This window comes from Emydura macquarii, unplaced genomic scaffold, assembly GCF_026122565.2.
Source record: "Emydura macquarii macquarii isolate MOO-44397 ecotype Brisbane River unplaced genomic scaffold, CSIRO-AGI_Emac_v2 contig_3080, whole genome shotgun sequence".
NCBI lineage: Eukaryota > Metazoa > Chordata > Testudines > Chelidae > Emydura > Emydura macquarii.
This window is the reverse complement of record NW_027133217.1, coordinates 6,778,431-6,805,586: the sequence shown is the minus strand read 5'-3', so window position 1 is coordinate 6,805,586 and position 27,156 is coordinate 6,778,431. Positions and strand designations below refer to the sequence as shown.

General features: G+C 44.6%; 1 protein-coding gene across 2 annotated transcripts in view; it reads right to left on the bottom strand.

The window, feature by feature from the left end:
• The window catches only part of KLHL18 (kelch like family member 18), a 34,549-nt gene continuing 7,393 nt past the window's right edge, over positions 1 to 27,156 (bottom strand). Inside the window, exons 2-10 of one of the 2 annotated variants that reach the window (XM_067530430.1) lie at positions 16,796 to 16,926; positions 16,439 to 16,579; positions 12,863 to 13,061; positions 10,566 to 10,726; positions 10,136 to 10,272; positions 7,945 to 8,182; positions 4,974 to 5,078; positions 4,002 to 4,113; positions 1 to 1,418 (exon numbers count right to left, since the gene is read on the bottom strand). In XM_067530430.1, coding sequence (XP_067386531.1) covers positions 1,032 to 1,418; positions 4,002 to 4,113; positions 4,974 to 5,078; positions 7,945 to 8,182; positions 10,136 to 10,272; positions 10,566 to 10,726; positions 12,863 to 13,061; positions 16,439 to 16,579; positions 16,796 to 16,926 — 1,611 coding nt within the window. In that variant the 3' untranslated portion in view covers positions 1 to 1,031. The remainder of the gene's footprint in view (positions 1,419 to 4,001; positions 4,114 to 4,973; positions 5,079 to 7,944; positions 8,183 to 10,135; positions 10,273 to 10,565; positions 10,727 to 12,862; positions 13,062 to 16,438; positions 16,580 to 16,795; positions 16,927 to 27,156) is intronic. The other variant, XM_067530431.1, reaches the window with a different exon arrangement.

Here is a 27,156-nt window from a genome sequence, read left to right as displayed (position 1 = left end):
TGAATGCACAGCAGGGATTTCCAAAACAAAGCAAATGTGAAGTGCTACATGGTCATCTTTGCTCAAAAGATCAAAAGGACAGATCTTGATCACGCTGCAAGCCAGCTGTTTCTAATATGTAGGAAACCAAAGCCTAAGTTTTGTGAAAGGAAAAAAGCTTCAAAACTAATTTAATTTTAAAAAAGGTTTCTGTGTAATTCACATTTTGGCAGTTTTCCTATTTAAATACAAGTTTGCTGCTAGTTTCGATTATATTCAGTTTTTTTCTCAGCAGTCTGTTAGAACCGTTAGAGGTATTTTTATCTACCTTTTTGGAGAATCTGAGAGGGGAAAACATTTGTCATCTTCCCTTAATGGTCAGATCCAATTTTTCTGATCAAGCAGAACAAAGTAAATTACATTCAAAAGAACTGAATACATTGGTCATAGGGTTAGATCTTCAGAAATTAAGAGGCTACCCATCTCCAAGGATTAACCCAATTGCAAGCTTCTAAGAACCAATATTGGTGAGAAAGCCCCTCCTGGTTTGTAATACTGGGTAAAATCCAACATGCCTGGTAACGAATTAACAGGACTGTTTGCAGTATTCTAGCTACTGTAGTTAATAATAAACTGAATCGTGGCATTAGGGTCATTTGCCCTGAACATACTGAGTACACACCGTCTCTCACTGATCTCGCCAACATCCGTCTATGCGGGGTCAAAGCAACACACCACCATGGCTTCCCAACAGCATAACCAGAAGTAGGCCACATCTGGATCAATGCAGTACCTGAAGAAAAAGCTAAGAGGAGGAAGCATCTGCCCAGCCTTAGGTCCTCTTAATGACTAGAGCGTCCGAGTAGAGGAATGGGACACACACACATGATCAGAACGGTGAATTAGTCATCTATCTTGGCGCCTCAGCACAAAAAAAAAATAAATAAAATAAAATCACAGGGTGACTCTTTTTAACTGTGTTCATGAATGACACTGGCGCAGCTTGAAAAGTACCTCTTGATATACCACATCATAAAACCAATGCTGCCTTCTCAGATGGTCAGGAGTGGTATGCACCCCACACCAACCCCTCCCTCGTGACACACCATAGGGGCCATGAACGTCCAGCGGTTGGTTTCTGGGTCATACATTTCCACCGAGCTCAGGTTGGACTGGCCGTCATAGCCACCCACGGCATAGAGGCGGCCGCAGTTGGCTACCAGGGAGACACGGCTCCGTCGAGTGTTCATAGGGACAATCAGGCACCACTGATCCGCCATGGAGCTGTAGACCTCGGCGACGCTGAGGAACCCGGAGCCATCGTAGCCACCACAGACGAACATCTTGCTGCCCAGGGAGGCGGCGCCATGCCGACAACGCTTGTTCAGCATGCTTGCTACGGGGTGCCACGTGGCGGTGTGATGGTTGTAGTACTCCACCTGCAGTTAAGAGAAGGTCAGCATATTGAGGGGATTCTAGCATTTATACCCCTGTATTGTGGGTTGCACACAAACAAGGAATGAAAGCTGCCCTTGAGCCTACATAAGGCTATTTCACTGAAGATAATTACAGGCAGACTAGAACATCGTTATCACAATTTCATAGACTTTAAGGCCCAGAGACCATCAGTTCATCTAGTCTGACCTCCTGTATAACACTGGCCACTAAATTTCACCCAGTTACACCTATATAAAAGGTCAATAACTTGCGTTTGGCAAAAGCCTCTTCCAGAAAGACAGCCTGTCTTCATTTGGAGACATGGAGAGGGTGAATCCACCACTTCCCTCAGTAGTTTGAGCTAATGGTTAATCAACCCCCCTCGTTAAAATAAAAATGTGCCTAATTTCTAATTTGAACTGATCTGGCTTCAGCTTTCAGTCATTCTTGCTAACCTTTCTTATGACTTATAGAATCATAGATATGTAGGGCTGGAAGGGGCCTCAGCGGGTCATGTAGTTCAGTCCCCAGACGTCAGAGGCAGGACCAAGTAAATCTAGACCACCCCAACAGGTGTTTGGCTAACCTTTCTTGAAAACACCAACGATCGGGATTCCACAGCCTCCAATGGGACCCTATTCCTGTGCTCAACTATCCTTATAGTTAGAAAGTTTTCCTAATATGGAACCTAAATCTCCCTTGCTGCAGATTAAGCCCACGACTTCTCGTTCTCCATGGCCACCGAAGACAAGACAACTGATCACCATCCTCTTTATAACAGCATCTAACATATCTGAGGACTGATCAGATTCCCGCCCCCCAACCTCAGTCTCTTTTTCACAAGAAGAAACATGCCCCGTGTTTTTTAATTTTTCCTCAGAGCATTAAGGCAGGTTTTCTAAATCTTATCATTTTTGTTGCTCTCCTCTGCACTCTCTCTAGTTTGTCCACATCTTTCTTAAAGCGTAGTACTTAAAACTGGATACAGTCCTTCAGCTAAGGCCTCACCAGTGCTGAGCAAAAGGGAACAATCACCTCCTGTGTCTTATATAGGACACTCCTGAATGATATCTGCCTTTTTTTTTTTTTTTTTTTTTTTGGCAACTATATCACACTGTTGGCTCATATTCAATTTGTGATCCCATACGACTCCCAGATCCTTTTCTGCAGTACAACTGCCTAGCCAGTTATTCCCCATTTTGTAGTTCATTTGATTTTTCCTTCCTAAGTACAGTAGTTTGCACTTGTCTTTATTGAACGTCATCACGTTGTTTTCAGACAATTCTCCAGTGTATTAAGTTGAGTTTGAATTCTAATATCTTGTCCTGCAAAGTGCTTGCATCCCCTCCCACCTTGGCACCATCCGCAAATTTTATAAGCAGACTTTCTACTCCCATTATCCAAATCATTAATAAAAATAAAAAAACTTCATTGACTAGCAACAGAGCCAGGACAGACCCCTGTGGGACCCCACTAGATATGTCCTCCCAGGTTGGCTGTGAGCATCGCTAATTACTCTGCGGGGATAGTTTTTCAATAAGCTGTGCACCCTCACCTTATAATAATTTCATCTAGACTTGTACAAGGACAACTTGGATATCAAAATGGTTTTTCCACAAGAAAACATGGCAGCCAGAATGTATCTGTGGTCGATCCAGAATGCAGAGTCAGGCACACACCTCTTTTCTTGAGCGGCAGTGCTGGACCTAACTGGCTGAGCTCAAGGAGGAATGTGGCAAAGAAGCGGTCCAGGCAGGCAGATAGCTTAGCCCAGGTTCAGCTCCTGGGCATCCCAGGCTGCCAGACAACAGGATTTTTTCCTAGTCTGCTAGGGAAGGTGGTAATAGTCAATATTACAGCCCAGTCTGAAGGCTGGGCCCTCCAATTTACAAGATAATGTTCCAAGAGCCCTTTAATGGGTGACAACACTGATTCAGATACAAACTGCACTTCTCTTCCCCGTGGGGCAGAAGAGAGCCCCGCTAACAAACTTTTCTGAATAAAGAAAATATAAGTAGTCTATAAATTAGGACTGAGACTGGAATCAGACTAGGAATAGCAGCTCCGTCCTGCGTTGTCAACTCCCATGGTCCTCTAAGTTTGTTTAAAGGGTCACCGGGAGTTCTGAAACCACACCCTACAACACAGGCCAAAACAGAGGTAACAGTCAGGCACCTGGGACTTTTAATGGTGCTCGAAACACTCAGGAACAAAGTAAAAATGATTTACTAAATGAAGAGGGAGGTAATGGTGACAACAGAGTCAACTGGTGCACTAGTCTCATTTCTGGAAAGGGGTTCCATTCAAATTACAAGTGAACAGGAGTTTCAATTTCTCAGTCTAGACCTTAGCAGGTATTTGCCTGGTTCAGTTAGCGGTTGCTGCTCAGGGATCATCCAGGACCAGATCAACAGGTGATGCTGAAGATAAGGACTAAGGAGCTGTATGCTTAGATTAGGGAGTTGTGTGAGTTTTCCCACTTGCCCTTTTGCCTCGCTCCGGTCAGTGATGTTAATCCCACTTCATCAGCACAGAGCGACAAGAAATCAGGGTGGTGCAGAACTGGCTATGAGATTGAGACTTACACTGCTGAAAATTTGTAAACCGTCGTGCCCTCCAGACACATAGATCCTGCCTTCGAATATGGTGACTCCGGCCGCGCTGCGATTCGAACTCATGGGGGTCGCTACCGTCCACCTTGCCAAGAGACAAGCAAACAGCAGAAGTGCAAGAGTCTCTTTCTTCCACAGGCAGAGCATACGTAGCGCCACATAAAACACATTCAATGAGCTGCTCTGTGGGTTATCCAAACTTTCAGGTGACCCATAAGCCTTTCAAGGTACTGAGGTTCTATTTTTTCACTTCACCACTTATTAACTCTGTATAAGGCCCTTCGTTTTCAGATTTTATTTTGTTTAAAGAAACAAGTCTCCTAGGAATTTATCAGTGTTTATTACAAAAATTAAATATTGGGTGAATATTGGCACAAAAAACTAACTCCACAGATTTCTGGGTCAATAGTGGAGAACAGGAAGACAGGAAAAAAGCAACAATACAGAGAAGTATTGAAAGTAAAAATAGCTGAATGCCGTGGTTTATTTAATGAACTGTACCTTAACAGTATGTACACGTGCGTATCTTCGACTAGGTCACCTTGAACAGAGAGCTTTGCATTTACACTTAGACTAATTTGATATTAACAAATCACATCTACTTCATATCGCGGATTGGATTTTCTGAACATAAAATCAGGATCTTCATGTTCCTGAATGGTTCAAAATTCATGTAAAAAACCCAGCCCAGTAAAAATTGAATAGCAGCTTTGTAAAACCTGAAAAGGAAGGACCTTTAGCTCTTTATCAAAATTGTACTTCATTTGCTTCTCTCCGGCTAGCATACGTGGTTTCAAGCCAAACATAGCTGCTCTGCAGGAAATAAAGGTTTTTCAGCATATTGTAGCTCATCTTTTCTACAATTAGCACCTCAGCTGTTACTTTTATGCTTCAAGATATAGGCAGAACAGTTGGAGAAACAGTAGTACATTTAGAAGCTCTTACTTGTCTGTTTCTGGCGAGTATGTCTCCACAGAGTTGAGGGATGAGTTTCCATCATATCCACCGCATACATAGATCTGCCCATCCAGCACTACAGTTCCCATTGCACTGAAACGACATGCAGAACACCATGTTAGATTGCTTTGGGTCACTGATACATGCTGAATTATGAAACACATTTTCTCAACATATCTTGGCTGACCCCTGGTGGATAAAATAGCTTACTGTAGAATTGGGAGTTGCTACTGAACTACATACTTATTCAGCCTCTATGACTATAGCACCTGGCTAACACCGAGATGTTCGTGAATTAAGTCAACTGCAGCCAATTAGCAAATAGATTTCTCTGCATCTGTCAAGCTTTCTGAAAACACGCCTCAACCCTGACCTGAAAAGAACCAGCTTTCGGGAGTGTAAGATTTAGTCTTTGCTCCCTTTTAAACCTATCACCTGTAGCTACCAACAGAGCTGACTGATGGAGGAGGTTTTGCAAAATTAGAAAGTGGTCTAAGAGCAGACTTTGGTGGAATCAAACAAGCAACCTAGGAGCGAAAGGCTCAATCTCCAATTACCGGTCTGCTAAACTACTCGTCCGGCCCTATCAGTGGTTTCAAGAAGTAACAGACCTTTCTGCGTTAAGTGACACTCAATACGAACGTCTCCTTTTGTTCCCAAACCCCTTCCAACTCCTATCCCAAAAACAAGCCTTACCCCAAGAGTTTTGGCCCTGAAAAAGGAGATGTGCCAGAGGCTCCAGGAAGTCCACTAGGGATTTTGCTCTTGCTACTACTGATTTTGGGTGGAAGGTGCTCAGGTATTATGGTTATGGGCTTCAGTACAAAACACTAAGATAGACAGCAATTGCTTTATTGTACCAATGCCAACTACATTAAGCTGTCGGCCCTCCATTGTACTTGGCAGGTTAATCACTTGGCTCAACACAGACCTTAAAGAATGAGATACTTCACTTAGGGTAATGGAATTCCACCTTGAAATTAAACCTGCAGCTTCACATTTATGTTCTCCCCTTAAAACCCCACCACCTCCCCCTCAGCACGCGCCTTGGAAGTAAGAAAACCATGGAGGATTGCAAAAGCCAAGCACTTGGATACACGCCTTCGGAAGCACTCTGCTCTGTGTAAAAAACCCTCTTACTGACACCCACACTGCTCTGCTTAAAAGGACGACGTTTTAATAAGGATGAAACGACACCACTCAGATGATGCACGCTACAGGAAGGTGCAAGCTGAACAGGATTCTTGGGGCAGGGTTGCATCCCAAAATGCTTTTTAGAGGGATTAGCAAACTCAGCAACTTGTTTACTGGTGCCAAAAGCAGAATAAACCAACTACAGAAGAAAAGTGGTTGTTTTATTGTGGGAAGAGGAACCTCGTAGCTTTGGAAAAACTGAGTTTTCCAACTAGAGATTAAGATATGGGTGATCTCACTCGCTGGAAACGGTTCCAGGACTTTATACTCAAGATGTTCCCTGGAGCCAGACCTAAAGCCTTGGCCCACACCAGTATGAACAGAGCTCACTTGCCACACCCCTGTAACTCCGACTGCCTGATGGGGGAGATAGCGTCCAAGTGAAAGGTCACATGGCTCAACATTTACTTGCAGGCTAACTGCTATTAAAGAGGTTGCTCTGAAAGAACCCCCCTCATTTGTTGTGATTTGCTTGTTCTTCACTCTTTTCACCCACTGTTAATGTAGTCAGATTCTTCGCTAGATGTATACGGCCAGCTGTAACTTCCCACTCTATTGACATCACTGCTGGACACAAACTCCTCTAGAGATTTTAGATGGTAGTTGTTTGAACAGAGCAGTTAACCACCCAGACTCATGCCACCAAGTTCCAGGGTTACACGCACAATTTCAGCTAGCAGAATACATGATGTACATTCCTGCCAAGCGCTTAGCATTTGAAACCACATTAAAATAAGGCATGGGGAAGACGTGCGGCACAGCTAGCAAAAGCGGACAATTTAACAACGCTCGGGATCGAGCGGCAGGAAAAAGAAGCCACAGTAAAAACAATGAAAGCCACAAACATTTTTAATTTTGGAAGGCGCTAGATGAGGACAGGCTGTTGTGGTGGGACGGACGGTGAGGAAATGTGAGTTAATAGCTGGGTTTTTAACATTGTTGGTTACATAACACAGTGTGCGTCTCCAAGTATCACCACAACATAATTGTTAGGTTGGTGTGAACTGCACCAACTTCTCCTTGCTCAGCGAAAAAAGCCTCAACTCCTTCTGCTCAGTCATGAAAACACACAGGACTCATCTTGCAAGCCCTGCAGTGTGTGAGAATTGGCTATGCATTCCCTGCAGAAGTCTATACACTCAGCGATGCATGAGTGCACCAGAGAGATGGAACACCCTGCTGATGGAGGAGTGTTCCCTACAACACATTTTCCATTGCTTTATCCAGGCTAGTTTTAAAGGTTCCAAGCAACGTGGCTTCCACCACTTCCTTTGGGAATCTATCCCATATCCTTATAGATCTACCCGCAAGCTCTCTGATATTCAGCCCGTTTTCCCTTTCTCAATTTCATCTTCTTATTTTTCTTTGTGCCGCCAAAAATAGGTCTCCCTCAGACACTGACACCGCTCTTCTTTTATAGGGTTCTGTCCCCGCCCTTGGTCATTCCTTAGGTCTTAATGTCTTTCTTTGGAAATCAATCCTTCTGCACCCATGCGGACATTCCCTGAACGTCCTCTAGCCAGCCTGTATCATTCTGGTAAAGAGATGCCCAGAACAGAACGTAACGTTCCAAAAGCGGCTGCACCACAGCTGTGCAGACTGGTCTTTTTCCTAGCGTATTGCACGGCAAACTCAGGTCTAACCTCCCACGTCACCTTAGGCCTTTTCAGCACGACTGCTTCCTAGGTGATTCCCTGCCACTGTGAACATTTCGCCCCTTCCCCCTCAAACCCTTTGCACAGAAGGGAGTATATTGCCCACATACCTTCGTTTGCTGTTCATGCTGCCCACTTTGGACCAAGAATCCATCTCTGGGTTGTAAACTTCCACCGTACTCAGTCTTAACTGGCCATCGTATCCCCCAATGGCATACAAGAGTCCATTCACTACAGCCACGCCCACTCGGCTACGCGCCGTCGTCATTGGCTGGCACTTCTCCCAGCGATTTGCAATGGGGTCAAAGACTTCCACCACATTCAGTGAATCGCCTGCATAAAAATTTGCTACTCAAATTAAAAAAGTGGCAGGTTTTTTCCCCCTCCCCCAGAATCTTTGCTGAACAGGGGCTGAAGCAGAAAGCAATGGACCTCTTTCCTGTATGCTCGTCCATGTGCCGAGGGACAACGGGATACAGGGTTTGTGCTTTGGACTTCAAGGGCGAAACCTGGACCCAATGCCTTGAGGATCTGCACAGGCCATCCCTACAGGAGGTAGCAGGGAAGGTATCATGCCCTGCAGGCTACGGAGCAGTCACAGAGCCTCTAAATGGTCCCTGCTTGAGCCTCCAGGTTGGTGTAGCCTCCTCCGCCCTTGCACCTACCCATTTCTACATAGACGTCAGCAGCTGCAAGAATACTCTATCAGCAGATCAGCCCCATCTCTCTCCAATTCCAGTGGGAAATTGCTGACAATAATGGAGGGGTTCCTGCAAAACTGGTCTCCACATTCCAAACCGCTTGCAGAAACCTTCCACCCTGCCCATCCCGTGCAATAAAACCCTGGGCTGGAGCCTCAGAGCAGGTTGCAGGCTTTGAGACTTAACAATTAGCATCTCTGGGGTCATTCGACTCCCTGGAATTGCAGATTTAGTGGGGGTTGGCCCGGCTTTGAGCAGGAGATGGGACTAGGTGACCTCCTGAGGTCCTTTCCAACCCTCATCTTCCAGGATTACATTCCAGCCTGGCTGACTTCACCCTCCTATGGTAGGGAATCCAGGCCTCATAAGGCAGCCCGTTAGTATACATGGGTTCGTTGGATCCCGCGCATTAGTGGGCTGCTGCATGGCATCTGTCCGATTTTTAAAAGGGATTGTAAATTTCAGGGGTTTAAGCAGGCTGACTGTGGGTCCTAACAAACTACAGGATAGTCCAGTTCAGCCAAAATCCTACTTTGCCAAACGTCTGCTTTATCCCAATCCCGGGGATCTCACGTAGGGGGACAAGGCAGATAATAGAGCAGAGACCCCTGGCCAGGACTGCAAGGAGCGCAGGGAGCCCACTGCAGTCCTGCTGTCATCATGGGAGTGAACGAGCAACGCCGTGATAGCAGAGATGCACAGGGCTCCTTGCGCTGCTGCATAGCTGGTGACACCCCATCTCTGCAGGCACAAGATGCAGGGAAGGCTGTGGTCCTAGTGAGGCAAGGCAGAGTCTTGGCTGGGGGGTGGGGGTGTCTGCTCTGTCCCACACTTTGTGCCGGAAGGGATTGGGTATCACTGGCCCTGCGGCAGCTCAGCAAGTCCTCTGTGTCATGGGAGCGAGACCCTGGCTGAGGCAACAAGGAAGAGGAGGCGGCGGCAGCTCCTGTCTTCTTGATCATCCGAACTCCTGATGAGCCGAATAAAATGAGTGTGCCCCTGCTACTCGGATAACGGGGAGCGTGCTGTGCTTTGATTTAGGGACACATGGAGTCACTCAAAGGGAAGCTGAACAATTAACACAGGCTCTTGTTCCCAGAATGAAGCCCAGCACGGCAACAGCCATGTTCTCATGGTAAAGGTACAACAGAAAGGCTCATAATGGAGATGGAAACGGCCTTTCCTACACGGGAATTGCTTCTCTGAAATACACCAGAGGGCGCTGCACTTATTTTACCTGTTGTACGCTTGTAACGCTGCCAATCATTTCTTCTATTACTGCCCTCAGGGTTCTCCACACTTACACTATACCCCGTAATTTTAAAAAGACGAGTTTGTGTTTGTGCCATTTCACAGAAACGGGAAACAATATCCCTGAGAAATCCATCCAGAATTCCTAGAGTGACAGAAGCTCAACCACAGCCACCTTCAGCATTTTGGTGGCTGGATGGTCTGAGTGGCGACAAAGGGCTGTAGAAAACGGGAAGGGCAGGAGAAACTGCTCGACATTTCATGGGTGAAGAATGAAGGTTACAATCTGATACTGCTACTCGATGTACCGAGTCACGGTGTAGTTATGGGAAGTGGATATGCAAGGTACCTGCTGAATTAAGTCCTCCAACAGCATAAATCAATCCTGCGATTGACGTGCAGCACCGGGGGCGGGTTTTGAATGCCGGGAGGTGGGGCCGGCGTTCTGGCATTAGGTGATAGTCTTTTGCCTCATCCACCAGGTCCCTGAAATTAAGACCAAAACATCAGAACGATAGTTTGGTGGGTCTTGGGAACACCATCCTAACTGGCACCTCTGCGGAAGCCACCAATAATGATGTCAAATGATCTCTTCTCCACCCTACAGAGCTAACCCTTCTAGATGATAGTTTAGCCACATTGGCAGGGTAGCATGGGGGAAGCGCTCTCTTGCGAAATGTGGCGTTCCCGTTCCATGGAGAGAGGATTTCAGTCTCTAGGACAGCCAATCCAGCATACTATCAGCACGGACAACTCCTGAACAGCCAAAAATCGCTCACCGGCATTTGTGGCAGCAGCGGACAAGGTCATCTTGTTGCACACGGTCAGTGAGGAACTGAGGTCGACACAGGGGCAGTCGGATTTTGGACAGTAGCTCAGGTAAGCAGGGTTCCCGCTGATCTCGGCCATACCGGACCCAGGCTAACACAGCTTCAAATACCTGCCAGAAGAGAGAGATGAACCAATCCTTTGCTAGGTCTCTGCTCTGGGGGAAGAGAGAGACCTGAGATTTTGTTTTCTCGGTCCTGAAACAGCTCACAAAAGGAGGGATGAAGACAACGTTAACAGATGGACCATAATAGAAGGAGTATCTCGCCAAGGTGCACAGTTGATCAGAAAAACAGAAGTTACTCAAGGAATCTATAGCAAAGATACTTACATTTTGCTACTCAATGTCCAGCACGTCTCAACTAACACCCAGCTCACCATATTATTCCTTCCCCGTTCTTAGCCTACATCTTCCGAATGCATCGAGGCATCGACGCCATTCCTGAATTCACCAGAGGGGACCATTATAACACAGGACATTCTTCCTGAGAGCCCAGCTTTGGACTGAATTCCCCACCCACTGGTCTGAAATAGCCCCAGTGTGCTGACCTTCTGGGCACGCAGCAGAGAGCTTCCATGTCAGGGCGTGCTGTCCCATGAGTCTAACCAGCCTGCTGCCACTGCATCCAGAGATCCTGCTGGGCTGATCAGCAGCAGACGAGAATCTGAACTGAGGCCTCCACAGCGCTAATCAGCATTAATGGCATTTAAGGCCAACACTTCACACAGTTTTCCCAAGAAATCAGCTGTCTAATAGATTTCAAAGCAAAATTGTTTTTCTGGTAAAGATCCCATCACCAGCATTTCTGGTTACTGCTGCCACCTGGTGGTGTAACCTCGCCTCTGAGCCAGGTCACGAACCATCAGGCACAGCCGCTAAATATCAGGTCATCCTGTACTACAACTGGTTGTTGGAGAAAATGTGGAAAGCTACATACATCATCAGATCAAAGTTTTAAAGCCTTTCATTGACACCGGTAAAAAGACAGAACCTCCCACTTCAGTTCTCTGGAGGTTTCTAGAATGAAGTATTTCTCCACTAGAACCATCAGCCGGTCACATCTTTAAACGCAACTTTCGATCCAGAAGACCCCAAAACGTTAATGCATGCTGCAGCACGCTAAAGTGCAACCCTCTCGGAGGTGAAGGGTAGCAGCCAGCACGCTGCACGACAGTGAGACGGGAACCTGTCACCACGGACACTGGGACAGAGTCCGACACACACAAGGAGAGTCATGGGATTGTAACTGCTTCACACAGCAGGGAGGAGCTCTTGTTTTTAAAGTCCTATGAACGATACACACCCTCCAGTAAAGTTTACCTTCCTCAGAAGGAGGAAAGGTTGACTTGAGCATGCCTGGAATTTGAACTAGAGGCTGTAAGGAGAAAAGACGTTTCTGACCCAATGTGTATCCATCTAATCAGGGTCCCCTTTCACCTACCTGGACTTTCTGATTTTTCTTTAGGATTAAGCCCATTGTCAGCCACCAGAACCACAACAGGGAATGCAATAGCTTGAGCACTAGCAGTGAGATGCCGCAGAGCCTTTAAGCTGCAGATCTCCCGTTCAAACCAGGGATCACTGCTGGTATGGGCCAAAGCAGCGGTGGTTACTTAGTGGCCTGGGTGAAGTGACTTAGTGTGGTTCAGTCCAGTCCCTTGTAGGAAGGCCTCCATGTTACATAAGCCACCACCCCAACTGACCCTCTCGTTGGCAGGTTCAGGAGGAAGGTTCATTACAAAATGCTATAGAGAATCTCAACCCTCAAAGGGATTCCTCCAGAGTAAGGCTGAAACACTGATGGAGCCATTGTCCATTCTGTAGTTATTTTAGAGAGACCCTCCAGGGCAGACATCCCAGCACCTTTCACCAGAACGGAAATTCACTCATGAAAGGGAGAGGCACAATCACTAGAGTTCAGGACATCAAGAGTTCTCTGCTGCTAACATTTCAGCACAGTGCAATGGTTCGCAAACAACGGGGTGCCCCCCAGAACAGTGTTTTGATAACCAAGACAACAGGAGCCCCAATTCTCAAGTTATGTGAAGAATGAGAGTTGGACTACCACTGTTCTAGCAGAGGACATACACCCACCGTCCACAACAAGACCATCTTCTCAGCTTTGTTCATTGCACAGAACAGTTCAGCTTCTCACATAGGTCTGCTGCGGGACTGCCCCAACCGTTTCAAATCCGCTGGGGGGCAAAAGCTGCCTCTGCTATACCATATACCAGCTGGTGGACATACCTGCTCCTCAGACTTGACATTCAGCTCATCCCTTGAAACCAGCTCCAGCACATCTTCGAAGGGAAGAGCAAGGAACTCTTCGGACATGGACACCTCCACGAAGTGCTGGTGTGTGAAGCTGTTGGCAGAGTCATACAGCACGGCACACATCATTGTTTCTGCAAACTGACGTACTCCCAGGCAGTTCTTAGGGTGGAGCCTTTGGGGATAAAAGATTACATTATTTTAATAGAGGGGTTACAATTTACAAGTGTTTAATGTGGTCCAAAGCAGCAGTGAACGTGAAACCGAAGCAAGGAAACTACTAGGTTGAATGTCAAGACAAATGTAACCTAGTGAAAATGACGAATGGGGCACATTAGAGAACTGACCCTTCCAACAGACACCAGTTTGCAACTGGCCAGCATATGCACAGTCATGAAGAATGACTCATGCCAAATTAAGAGGACGGGGAACTACACCGTAAGAACAATCAGCCTCCTTGCTGACATTCTCCAAAGTGCCAAGGACTGACTGGATCTAGAGACAGACGTGCACTCTCTCCTGGTGGGGGCCCCTAAAGTCAGGGCTGTGACCTGCTGGAGTAGTAATAGTGCAAAAATCTACACAATGCTCCATCTATTCCAGGCACAAGTACGACGTCAGATTCCCAGGAATGAAACCTGTTGAATACAGCAAGGGTACCTGTGCTCTTCAGAAACTTACAAACCCTGTTTGTTTTCATCAGACACCTTTGCTAATTACTAAATTGAGATGTTGGTCACCTCTTCTTCCTTGGTTTCCCTGGCCAGTAAAGTTTTATTGAGGATGTCTTTTAGCAGTTAAAGGCCAGAAGGCAGGAACAATCCCTGCAGAAATGAGCTAGTGATCAGACCAGCTGAACAGGTGCCACTGCAATGACATAACCAAGCAGCAAAAAAGAACTGAAAACGTATTGCTCTAAGCAACTGTGTGGTGCAAGCTTCCAGCACAGACGTTTCTTAAAAACACTGAAAATCAAGTCCACACCATGGAAGTTTTGGAAACTCTCATCTAAGGGGACAATTCTGCCATCAGATTCATGCACCTCTATTCAACAGGAAATGACCATTCTGGTTGTTCCACAGTATTTATGGGTCATAGAGCTATGAGGTAGTCTTACGGTCTGTCAGAATTGTTAGTTATTGTTAGCTTCTCTTATTCTAACCCAAATGAAATCCGTTCGTGGAAACATTCTGTACCACTCTTGCTTCACTATTAAACCAACTAGACAAGGCCCAGAGTCAGATGCTGACAGAAGTACCTCAACTTTGCCTAACTGGGGACCACAAAATCACCTCTACCACAGTGGGGCAAACTCAGTGGTTTGAGCCAAGACCATGCACTAGAGCAGCAGTAAAGAGGCTGCTCTGATCAAGAGGGAGCCATGCATCCTGAGAGTTTCCAGGGACAACACCTCCATATTTAAGAGCTAGCTGGCTGCATGTTCCATTCAGAGACTCCATAAACTGCTTTTTGCCCAAAGGTCAAACTTTGGGCACCTCCCTTCTATACTTCTCCTCCTCCTCTCAGTCCTGACATCTGAATAACGGAAATAAACCCGAGGTGGGCGTTTATACAGCCTTTGGAAGGGGTCCAGGAGAGATCCAGCACAATGCAGCTGCCATTTTGGATTCGTTCCTCTGCAGAGGGAATCTTCACACTTGCTTTCAAACTTCAGATTACCAGCTCTGAACGCACATCAGCGGAGCAGCCGAACAATGACCGCGGAGGGTGTGGGTACAGGACTCTGAAGGTCTGGCAATGCCAAGATCTTACAAGGCATAAAGATCCAAATATTTAAAGCAGCATTGTGGCACGTTTAAGAATGGAGTGAACCAAGAGTACTTCACAAAGCAAAGAGTTAGACCCTGCAAGGGAAAAAGCAACCATTGCCTGCCAAGAAAGGGTTTACAGAGCCTTAGACTTTACATCCTTTCAAACAAATAGCTGTCCATAGCACATGGGAGATCACAAACACCCCAAAAATCTCCCAAAGTCAAGTTAGAAAAACCCCCAAATCATCAAAACCTTCTGTAAAAATCAGAACTAGACATGTATGTTCTTGCTATTCCTGAAACACGCGATCAGAGCCCACCGATTTTCAAATGTACTTGTTATACATGAAAATCTGAACTGCCCACTCAAATCCATATACCTGGGAGCTCAGTAAGTGTGGCCCGACATTCAAAGGCGGTCAGCATAAATAGCTCCCATTAAGTTTAGGTGGAGTTGTGAAAGCTCAGAACCTTTGGAGGGGCGGGCGGGAGGGGAGAAAAATCAGGCCGATTTTATTAGGTGCCTAAAAATGGATTTGAATCTCTAAACTTGGCCACAGCACTTCACCAGTGCAATCCAGTTTTCTCAGTTTGGTCCCGAGCCCAGCATGCAGAAATTATTTTTTGCCAGGAAAAACCAAGTATGTTATGGTTCTAACAACGATTTGAGTTAAATATCTGCTTTTTACACGTAGCAGAGAACCCTTGGGCCCACATGGAACTGTAAACTGAAACATCTGAAATATGGCCAAAATACATTTCCTCTCTGAATCACACATTTTAGGATATGTCCAAACAGAATGGAAAAAAACCTGGCCTAGATGTTGCATTTATTACATATATTTGGTGCACCATCATGGGAGGAACGGAAGAACTGCAGAAGAACATGGCGTAGTAAAACATAAAAACTTAGTTTACCTGACACTACTAGTGGTCAGCATGGGGCGTATTTCCAGACACTAACCAAACTCCTTGATTTGCAGATCTTGACATTTATTAGTAGGATGGTCTTGCAGTTAAGGCACTGGATTGGACTCAGAACACCTGGGATGAATTCCTTGCTCTTCCACAGGCTCCCTGTGATATCTTTTGTAAATCATTTAATCTGTGTCTGGTTTCTCTGTCTGTAAAATGGGAACAATCTCTTCCCATTACATCAGATAAATTCACGACTTGAGGTACTCCGCTATATTATCATGATGGGGAGGATAAGTACCTACATAGAATCCCAGAGGAACATTTTAAGAGTAGATATACAGTTGCGATAAGCCGTTTTATATCTACATTCAAGAAGTGGATCAAGAGGGTGCAACAGAACTGCAGAGCCCTTAGCAAGAGATTCTGCACAGAGAAACTTTATTGAGCGCAGTAAAATGTGTCAGTCTAGCACTTCCATTTTTTAGGCTAAGTCATCAGACTATGTCGCCTTGTTCGCAGATAGTAACTCACGGCCATCTAAGGTCTCCTAGCCTGCCCCACTGCCCACAATTGGGCCACCAGTTTTACTGAGACATGGAATTACGGCATCCAGGATACGGAGTCCTCCTCTACCTTTCTCGTAAAGGACCACGGGATATTTAACTTTCTCCTGAACCAGCCACAAAAGCAACAGGAAGAAAGGACCACAGTTTAGCACCTGGTCCATAGCACAGTCCCTCTAATAGCACAACTCCACCACCCTGTTCCAGAGTGAGAACAGAATCCAAGAGCCCTGGTCCATTAGCACCACGTGACGGTTCTGAGTGAGCAATCAAAGGCCCGGAATACAGGACACCCTTACCTCTCTCTGAGAAAGGTACAGCAGGCATCTTTGATATTTTGCAGCTGAAGGAAACTTGCTCCCATCAGCAAGGACTGCACATTCTGCTGATCAATCGCTAGGTGTCCGTTGTAGGCAAAGTTGATCAGAGCTTCTAGTGCACTAAATGGGGCAGAGAAAAGCAGAAAAGAGTCAGTTGCGTTCAGCTCTATTAGATTCAGAACCATTACGATGCTAATAGCAACATACGTTTTTTTAAAATGTGACGTATCTTGCATGTTTCTAAACCCACACACTTGCATTTGTCTGCAGAGATTGGCAAAAACACCATCAACAAGCTGTATCAGGTGTGGTCCGTTGGCTGTCTCAGGGAATTACCTTGGATCCATTCCTTGCATGACGATCTCATCCTGTTTGCATTCCATCATGTCATTCGTAAACATGGCATGAAAGTAAGGGATGGAGGCTGCCAGTACGATCCGGTGGGCGCTGAATTTGTGGTCCCCTACCTATGAACAAACAGAAGGGGAACAAGGACAGTTAGCGTAATTATTGGCCCAGATAAGCCACTTCAGTGTGTTGACACCTTTACTAGCAATCAGGGGTTGAAAAGGCTGTGACAAAAATTCTTCCGACTTGATGTCTAGAATTAGGCACTTAAATAAAGGGCCTCATTTATAGAGGCGCTGAGCACCTACAGTTCCAGCTAAAGTTATTGCGAGCTGCACGTGCTCAGCATCTCTGAAAACTCACATCACATCTGTTTAGATGCCAAGAGGTGGATACCAGTCTCTAACTACAGGCACCAAAGTCCACCTTCCTCCTGCCTCCGTCTTTTTGGAACACATTTTCAGTCTCCTTTATGACAGGGTCCAGCTGATGCCACACAGCAGAGGGTCACGTTGGCTCATAAAGGAGACAGAATAATAGTGGGGTCACCTCTGAATTGTTAAATGATCAGTAACCAAGGCGTCTAGAATCACAACTTACCTACATCAATTCACTGGTTCAATAGTGTGCAACTTCCCTAGTCCCAGATCTGTTTCCCCCACCTGTTTCTGTACAGGAAATACCAAGCTGCCTGTTTCAGATAACATTTTTCCCAGAATAATCTATCATCATAATTTTTCATATCACCCATCTGCTCTCAGGGCAGCCCAAGCACAGGAAAAGAGACAGGTCATGGATCCCAGTCATTCCACAGAATTCAAAGCTGGGCTAATCAGCCATCAGTTCTCTCTTCCTCTCAGCCACCCATTGCTAGCTGCTCGCCAACTTAAAACCACATCTTTATTTTAGGAATTACATTTTGTGATTTCAGCCTCTGCCTTCTACCTTCGCCATGGTCATTATACCCAATGCTCATCAGTGCATTTACCTTCAATCCCACATGGACTCACTTCCTCACCTCTACTAGATCTGCTCACAGTTCTGCTCTCTCTACAGCCCTTCATCACACTTTACACTCCAGCCTGTGCATTAGCAAAATGGTTGTGTGGTTATGTTAACGCAACCTAACTTCACAGACAACTGGATGACTAGCTCTAAAGAAGAACCATCAAACTTAGCACTTAAGATGCCAGCGATGGGCACCTTATAAATACAGCCAATAAACAAATTGGGAAGAGTCATGCAATTATTTGTAGTCTATGCTTATGGCTCTTGAAAAAACAAATCTCTTTACCTATTTTATTAATAGGTTGCCTATTAATATTTTAACACACAAATACATCAACATAAAGGGTGCTTGGTGAGCCAATCCCACAAAGAGGAAGGAAATTTTGAGTTAAAGGGCCTCTACACCTCAGGAAGCTAGTGAAGGATAACAGACTCTTACTATGAAAATGTTCTTTTACTTTCCCATTAGGGCCAGTTACCGAGCTCGGTGTCTAAATGCTGGAAGAGATTTTGCTTTTGCACAATCACTTCCATGTGGGCGAATAAATTTCATCACAAGCATCCGTCTGTGGAATTACGCAGCGCACAATGAAGAGCAGTAAGAGGGAAAACGAGAAAGCAACTGAGCCAGCTTTCAGGCGAGAGACCATTATCTAACAGTCTGAGTGCAGCACTGGGATGTGGGATTAGCCCGCCTCTATTCTCAACCCTTCCACAGATGACTTTGGTCAAGTCACTGCACCACTGTGCCTCAGTTTCCCTCACCTGTATGACTGAGTTGATTATCACCCACCTCACACGAACGTTAAAGATAAGTGTTTGCACAACATTTTGAAGTGTATTAAAAGTAGCTCAAGAGTCAGAAATGGTGGAAAGCAAGAAAAAGTATCAGTTACGTGGGGTTTTGGTGAAATGATCTCTAAAAAAAACCAAACCAAAACAAAACAAAACAAAACCAATCACCCAACATGATGGCTCTGACCCTCCAAAGCCAGCAGTCCCTGTGGGGTAACAGCACAAGCCAGTGTTCTTTAATACTCTACATTTAGTATATTGAGCAGTAAATAGCAGCCACAGTAAAGTGGCTATTGCTACCACTATCCCCTTAACTCAGCTGCTTTGTGCATAAGCAACAATGAGCATGTCACAGGATGCCGTGCGACATACATGATTTTTCCCACACCCAGTAATACATATTTCCATCCAACCACATACTTGGACCCCATTTGGTTATTGCCTGCAATAACTACTAGGCATGACTCCCCAGTGTTATCAGCCCCTCTAGGGGACACTAATGCTGCTATCACCTTACCTCTCAACTCTGAAGTTTCTGGGTTTAATCTGCAAGTTTTTTTTCATTCCTTTTCTTGGACTTGCATTCTTAGAATAATCTCAAAGACACAGAAATTCCACTTTAAAGGCGCAGCAATGACTAAAGATTTGTTCTCACGTTTTATCCCTTCAGTGGTAAGTCAAAGCAAAAGTGATGAAGTGGGCCGTGCAAATGCACAGAAGTGGATTATAGATGGGTAATTTTTCCTCCATCTCACTTCAGAACCATTGATAGGTAGAAAATGTCTTCACATATGAGCCAAGATTCATGGATATACACCAACCTGCAGATCTAAACATCCAAATCTATTTGATTTGATGTTACCAAATATATCCATTCTAATCGTTGACGGGGTTTACGTAGCGCTAGTCACAGAATATTTAAGTACTGACAGCATACGCTTGATAAACTTCCCGACTGTACTGCATTTGCAGCACAGAGATTTCAGTTTAGCCCTACCAAATACTTTTGGGTATTTCTAGCTAGCCTTCCTCTGAACACCATTCTGAGCAGCCTGAACTCAGTCAGGCAGAGAAAGTTGTACTTATTTGTTCTGCAGTTTGCAGCAGATTAGTCAGCATGAAGTCTTCATTGCCAGGAGGTTTTTTATATGCCATACAGCTGCACTTAACCCTTTCTGCACTGCCACTTTTACTGCATTTTTAGCATGTTGCCATTTAACTGAACTAGACAATGTTCTTAAAGGAAGCTGCTTTCTAGTTGCAACGAAGAAGCTTATGGTTGTGGGTGTCAGGAGATCAGCTGTTCCCAGCTCTGTCAGGCCTCCACCTAAGATGTACGTGCCTCAGTTTCTTCATCCATGTGTAATGATGTTCCTGGTCAGATAACGTATGAGAACTGACACTGTGAACACTGGATCCAAAAGCATGAGCCTCTACTGAATGAGCTACAGGACCTGGTTCCTTAGCTCAGAGACAGTAGCTGACTCAGACATCTATACTTGCTCCAGTCACTACAGGCAATCCACATGTTGCCAGCATGAGTCACATACTCCCCTGGAAAGGAAAGTCCCTTCGAAGCCCCAGACCTACTGTACAAGGCAATTCAAATCCCTGTACGGGCCACCACTTTGTAACAGCGTCCCTGGTCAGATTGCGCAGTATGTAAGGTGATACCACAGTTAGACAGCCCTAGATTCAGTTGAGTTTCGCTAGATTCCCTGTACAAATTTCACATGCCTGCCTGCAGAGCACTGCCCTGCCAGAACGTTAGTGACACACTGATAGCAGAAGACTGCCCCATGACCAGGTTTCCACCACACAACTTTTCCTAGAATAGAAAAGGAACCTGCTTATAACACGACAAACTGTACAAGCACTGTAATTCAACAGTAACTGCCGTGTCAGTGGCCAGTTACACCACATGAGACTTTAGAACAGAACCTCTGACCTGAGCAGAAGTTTTACAGGCGAAGGATTTAGACAGAAACAGCAGCAGTGCAGCTGTCTGAGGTAACCAGGTTGTGGTGCAGCTAGTTTAGATTCCAGACCAGATCAGAGATGTCAGACTTGTTTAGGAGGCTCTGCATTGTTCTGTGCCCTTCCTACACACACTGCAAAGGATGCTGGCAACTGTCATGTTTAAACAGCTGTTGCCAGCCAAATACTCCAGACCGGTGTAGGAAGGAATAATTTGATCTGAAACACATTCTAACAGCACCCATCATACGGGGCCGTCAGACAGCAAGAGATCAAAGCAGTTCTAGTGTTCATGACATCTCAAAATGATGGAACCTTGTCTCTCTATGGTACTTCCGTAGCACCCCCATTACCACAGTATCTGAGCACCTCACAATCTTCAGTGAGGTATAGAATTGCCATTATCTCCACTTTACAGGCAGGGAACTCCAGCACAAAGGGTGTATCTTGCACAAGATCACACAGGAAGTCTGTGGCAGAGCAGGGCTGAGAACCCAGGTCTTCTAAGTCTGGTGCCCTACCTACTGGGCCCTCCTTTCTCTAATTTCTAGTCCTGCCTTCTCCCTAAGGTCAGTTGGCTTTTCCTATGCTCCCACAAAGCACTGCCTTTATCAAAATGGCACTTCTTCAGGGTTAACTCAACTGAATGAGGCACTCAATGGCCTGGACCTAGAGTGTTTCGACTCTAAAAGATCACCCAAAGCTTCAGGATGAAGACTGGTCAACAACTCCACTCCCCTGTCCCAACACACCTCTGCAGTAAGGGAAAAGCTTGCCTGTGCAGGAGACAGGGCTTTCATATAAATAAAATTCCCTCACAAATATACCACAATGATCCTACCTCAGAACCATGTGGTCTCATTAAAACAAACTGTCTGCAGAGTTGTTGTAGCAGTGTTGGTCCCCAGATATGAGAGACAAGATGAGTGAGGTAATCTTTTATTGGACCAAACTTCTGTTGGTGAAAGAGACATGACTTCACCCCTTGTGTCTCTCATTAAAATGAGGTTTATTAAAGAGAGAGAATCAGACTAAAATAAAAGCCATGGTCTGCATGTGTTATCCAGTCTTATACTCAGCAAAACGTACGTTAGGCAGATACATTTCATGTCATAATGAAGAAATATGTTGCATTTCTAAAGCATGCATCCTTTTGTGCCTCTGACCTGTCTCTGGTTTCTGGCCCCTGGGCTCTCAGGTAGGTATCCACCCCCTTTTCCCAAGGGTCTTGTGTTCTCTATGTTTTAGATCTAGTCTACGCTTGGGAATAGCTCCAGCTCAGCCATTAGTGCTCCAGAGCTGTCCCTCTTCCTCCCCACTCCAATCACAGACATGGGCAAGCCAGGGTTTGCACTGTCTGAGCTAACTGAGGTAAACCTCCATTCCCAGCGAGAGTAACCCTCAGTTAGCTCCCTGCTTAGCAGTAACCCTCAATACCTTGGCTTGCCCTTGTCTACACTTAGATCAGCAAATAGCTGATCACCAATAGCTGAGCAGGGCTATTCCCAAACGTAGGCCAACCCCTAATATGTGATCCTTTTGATAAGGCATTAATTAACTTGCTCATTATGATGCCATACATCCCCCACAAAGGTAATTACATAGGTCTTATCTGTGGAGGCTCAATCACGCTCTCTTACACAATGGACATTTGATGCTACAATCTTGAAGAATTAAGTAATTTCTTGCTATGGATAAAGTTTGATTCTTATTTTTCATGTGCAAGATAAAGAGTTATTTTGAAGGTCGATACACACAATAGACGTCTCTCAGTCGACCGTCACATCTTATCCAAACAAGGACTCCCACCTCCAAGGGCTGCCTGCTCTTCTCTTTGTTTTGCCTTAATAAACATGCATTTGTATGATAGTTATCTGCCTGAAAGAATAAAAATGCGATGATCTGGCTGGCTTCAATGTTAAAGACAGGGTGTATAAAATGTTTACAATTCATTTTTAATGCTAATTCTACTCTATCAAATACAAATTGTGGACAGATCAAAGCCTATCCGACACAAGCATCTCTAGTGAAACCAGAAGTGCCAGCAGATTTCGTTGAAGATAAAAAAAAACCCATAACACTCTCTGCCCCTCAATTTAGGATTCAGTAAAAGCACGTCCCTGCAGTCAGTGGGAGAGTTCAAGACATGTTATCGGGGTCATTCCATTTCTGTTTTGACTTTGTAGGGCATCTTTAACACAAGAGGGTGATTTTTTTTAACTGAACATTATGAACAGCCTTTATCAAGGCATCTTACTGAGCTCAGTTTAAAAGCAGGCTAAGAGGAAAGACGTTTTCTTTTTGTTCTAAATTTAAACAAACCAATAAATTATAGATGTTCATTGGACAGATCACTCCGTGGACTGGATGTATCCAAGGAAAAAAAGCATTCGATGGGCAGCTCAGCTGAAGTTAAAACAGCTGTTTCCAAAGAAAGTAAGAAGTGGCTAAATCTAAAGATTTGGCATTTTCCATAGCAGCCTCCCGAAACAGGATTTTTACAGAGCAACTGCCCACAAGGCAAACTGAAGTCTTCTACTTCAAAACATCTACCCTGATGTGTCATTTTCAGTATCCAATGTCCTTTGTTCCATGTAACTCAGGGATTTTTGCCTAAAACAAGGTGTGATGCAGGCAGGCCAGATGCCAGCTCTTGCCCAGGCTGCAGGCATTAGCGAAGAACTGACAAACTCATAACTGGAAACATGGCCAGCTCACCTGTATGTTTGTTTTATCAAAATAGGTATTAGTCCTCCAAGAATGAATTCAGTGTTTAGACTATAAAATGGTTGGAAGCTGCTGCATGCATTCATCTCACTTGTGATGTCGGTATTTCATGCTATAAGAAAATGTCAGTTTTGCTTTATAACTTTGAAAATGTTTCTTCTGAAGTTGTGAACCTAGGCACAGGAATCATTTTCTCTCCCCATCCCCATATCCAGAAGCACTTTCAAAATCAGACAGGCCATCCAGGAACATCACAACACAAAGGGTTGGTTAATGGCCCTATCGCATCTGGAAAATGCTATGGGCAGGGAAGCTTGTCCTGTAGGTAGGAAGCTGAATGGAGGGGGAAAAAAAAAGTTACAGAAACATTTTCCGTCTTTTTGAATGTTTGAACTCTGACAAGGCTAGACGGAGATTCCCAGGACTGCCTCCTGGGTCCACACGGAAAGACATTTTGAATTGACAGATCACTACAGCTCTTGTCACACTCAAGATTTAGATGAGAACTCATTTGTGTGTATATGATCGTTTGCTTTAACCGGTAAATAACTTATTTATTTTTCCTAGTTAATAAACCTTTAGAAAATGTATTACAGGACTGGCTACAGGTGTTGTCTTTGATGCACGATCAAGGGTACCAACTGATCTGGGGTAAGTGACTGGTCTCTTGAGACCAGAAACAACCTACGTTTGGTGTATGCGATCATATATCAAACATCCAGTTTGTCTGGGTGGCAAGATAGACTGGGGAGTCTAAGGGGACTGTCTGTGACTACATGGTAAGACAGTTTTAGTGATCCAGGGCTTCACTTTTGTTACTGGCTCGGTGAAATCTATTTATAAAACCCCAGTTCGGGAGTCTGCCCTGAGGTAGGCACTCACAGTCGTGAGCCACTCCAGACAGTGTGACACAAGGATCTTTTAAGATTTCATCCATACTTTAAGTCAGGAGCTTCCATTTGCAATGACCTAATCTGCGCCATGGTAACATCTGTGAGGTCATAAAATTACAGGCACACTTGTGAGTTTACACCTATTAGTACGTTCACCTTTACAGACTAGAATTTAAGTCTGTCTTCAGCCACAAATGAAATACCAAGACCTGAAGTACTGTTTACGGGAGCCCCAGGAACAGAAAAAACAGGATACACTGGTCAGGATTTGAAGAGCTATTGGAGAGTGCCTTGTACGACACTTGCATGCACCAATTAGTTCCACCAACCCTTCCATTTCCTGAGCAAAAATGTTAGTAATAAAAGGGCAAGTGACAGTTTACACAAGGACAAACTATTTTAGAAATATTTTACAATCCATATTAGCAGGTGCCTTGAAGTTTCATGGAGAAAGACTGTTTAAATGACTCAGTGGAACCCACTACATGCAGAATCACCAAATCCGATGATTCCAAATTATGCAATGCTCCTTTATTGTGATGTGTAGGAAACTAATGAAAAATCATTCTCCACTACACACCCACATGTTTAAAATATTAATTAGCTCCAGCACATAATGGAGCCTTCTTCATAGACGAACACGGTAGGTGTAACAAAAAGACATCTATTGTTTTTATGACATCAGCAGGCTGCATAGTTGAGAAGCAATCAAACCCATTGGTGCAAAAATTTCATCTTTTTTGTGAAGCATCTTTAAGAGCCTTTGTTAACAGGACAACACCTACCTAATATGACACTGGAACCTCTTTTTGCTATGACATCTGGGGCTATTCCATTCTGATGCAAAAGTCAAAGGGCAAAAAGACCAAGCAGCCAATTCTAGTGTAAATTAGAGGCTTGGAAACAGCAAAGGTTCAGATAGGAAGAAGATAACAAAGCATCATAGTTTAGGGTATTGTCACATGTCGCCATTCAGCCAATCTCTAAGTATAAAAATAACCCCCCATGTTAAATGTAGGATAAGTGTAGTTAGATGTGAAAAAGATCTCTGATCAAATCCAAACCCCCTGCAAAGACAAGAGAGCCTCCAATAAGCATTGTGCGCCTCTGATCTAGAGCAACAACAGGAAAGATACCCCACTGGAACTAGTAAGGAAAACAGATAGCTTTAACACAGAGGGAAAATGGCATTAACAAGAAATTTAAATGGCACACACAATGGTATTGTACTTATAAACTCAGAGGAGCCAGTTGGACTTTTTGGACTCCAATTTCTTACATTCCTTTAGCTTTCCAAGAAATTGACTGCTGTCGATTGCCTCCAGCCTGGCATACTTGCCATTTTCCTGGATGGCCAGTGAAAAGGAATGCTGCTGAGTAATTCAAACTATGCAGAGAACTATTCCCTACTCGCTACCTCTACTGCAAGACCCAAGGAAGATCTAAACCATGAGCTCCATTTCCTGTCTGCCCCTGAGGGTTTAAAGGAGGCAAGTTTATATTGACAAAAAACTTTGCTGCTAGTTGAGCTATTGTGTGAAGTGGTCTCTGCTTCCAAAGATGCACGCAGACTATCTGTGTAATTTCTTTCAGGAACATGCAGAGACACAGCCTAAAAACATTAGTTCCCCATAAATGTGGGACTCAGCTGTTAGGTCTGTTTGCCACAGGTAAACAATGATAAAAAGATACCCAAGGAGGACAGAAGTACATTGCTTCTGGTGAGGCTGCATATTTAAATTCAATGCAAAATAGACAAAGTATTCATTTCTGTGTTTTGGAGTCGAGTGCCTAGCTGAGACAAAGAAGTTCTCATTACAATCGCGAACAGTTGTAACTGGAAAAGGGAAATTGCTATAATTCTGCTTCTCTGAAGATAGAATTCAGACAAAATTCTTCCTCTTGGATCTTAGCTTCCAAGCGTGAGGCCAGCAGAATTCCTACAAATCCTTAAGAATTTTTCATGCTCAGCTGCAATAGGGTAGTGAGAACCAGGACATTGTGTGCCACCACATCTCCTAGCATACAAATACTGCCCTTAACACACTCGAGTCAGGCTGCAAAGACGCTCCTGCTGTCCATGAACTTCTATGCCATTCTTGTTCTTCTACTGGGCCACACCCTTTTTGCTCACCACCCCTGTCCACAGTAGGTTTCAATTGAAACACGGTGACTGTTCCCTGAGCACTCTGGTGCCTTTTCCTAAGGTTTCAGAATTTGTTCCGGGCCACCAGTGCCCTGCTCCAGTTTCGGACAACACTGATTCTGTCCCATAGTGACACCAGTCTCGGGTCAACCCTTTATTTGGTCCTTTCATACCCACGGCCCAATTCTACAAACCCTTATTTACATGAATGTTGGTCTGCAGAGTCAGGCACTGCAAGACGTGTTAATTTTTTGATCCAAGCCCTTTTTCTAAGGGCTTTAAAAAGTCAAGACTTGCCTGTAACCATCTGAATTTTGCAAAAGCCAATGTAATGTAATAGTAAAGCCTTAACGTCAACTTCATTTTTCTAGGGATTTGTTTTAAATTTATTGGGAGGTGTTTGTTATACTGCAGGTTGGTTAATCCTTGCATTGATTGTTATTTAAATTGTGAAGGTGTCTAGAGCTGATAATTGGGGGCTACAGGGGAAAGCTCTGTCAATGACACTAGAACAAATCTGCATTGTTAAGAAAAGTTGCAATAATCTTTAACATTTGCACAAAGCACACAGGTGCCTTTTTTTTTTTTTTTTTTTTTAAAGGTTTCATCTTAAATTAAACACATGGAATTCCATTCATCTACCATAGAAGGATGAAGGGAAATTCTGACACCTTCATGAGCCTGTTTTCCAGTGTGCTCTACAACTGTAGACAATTAGATCTGTGCATTTGTTGCTCTGAAAGCCTTCTAACCCTGACATAGCTGACTTTGGGATAACCATGATTAGGATTGTCTGAACCACT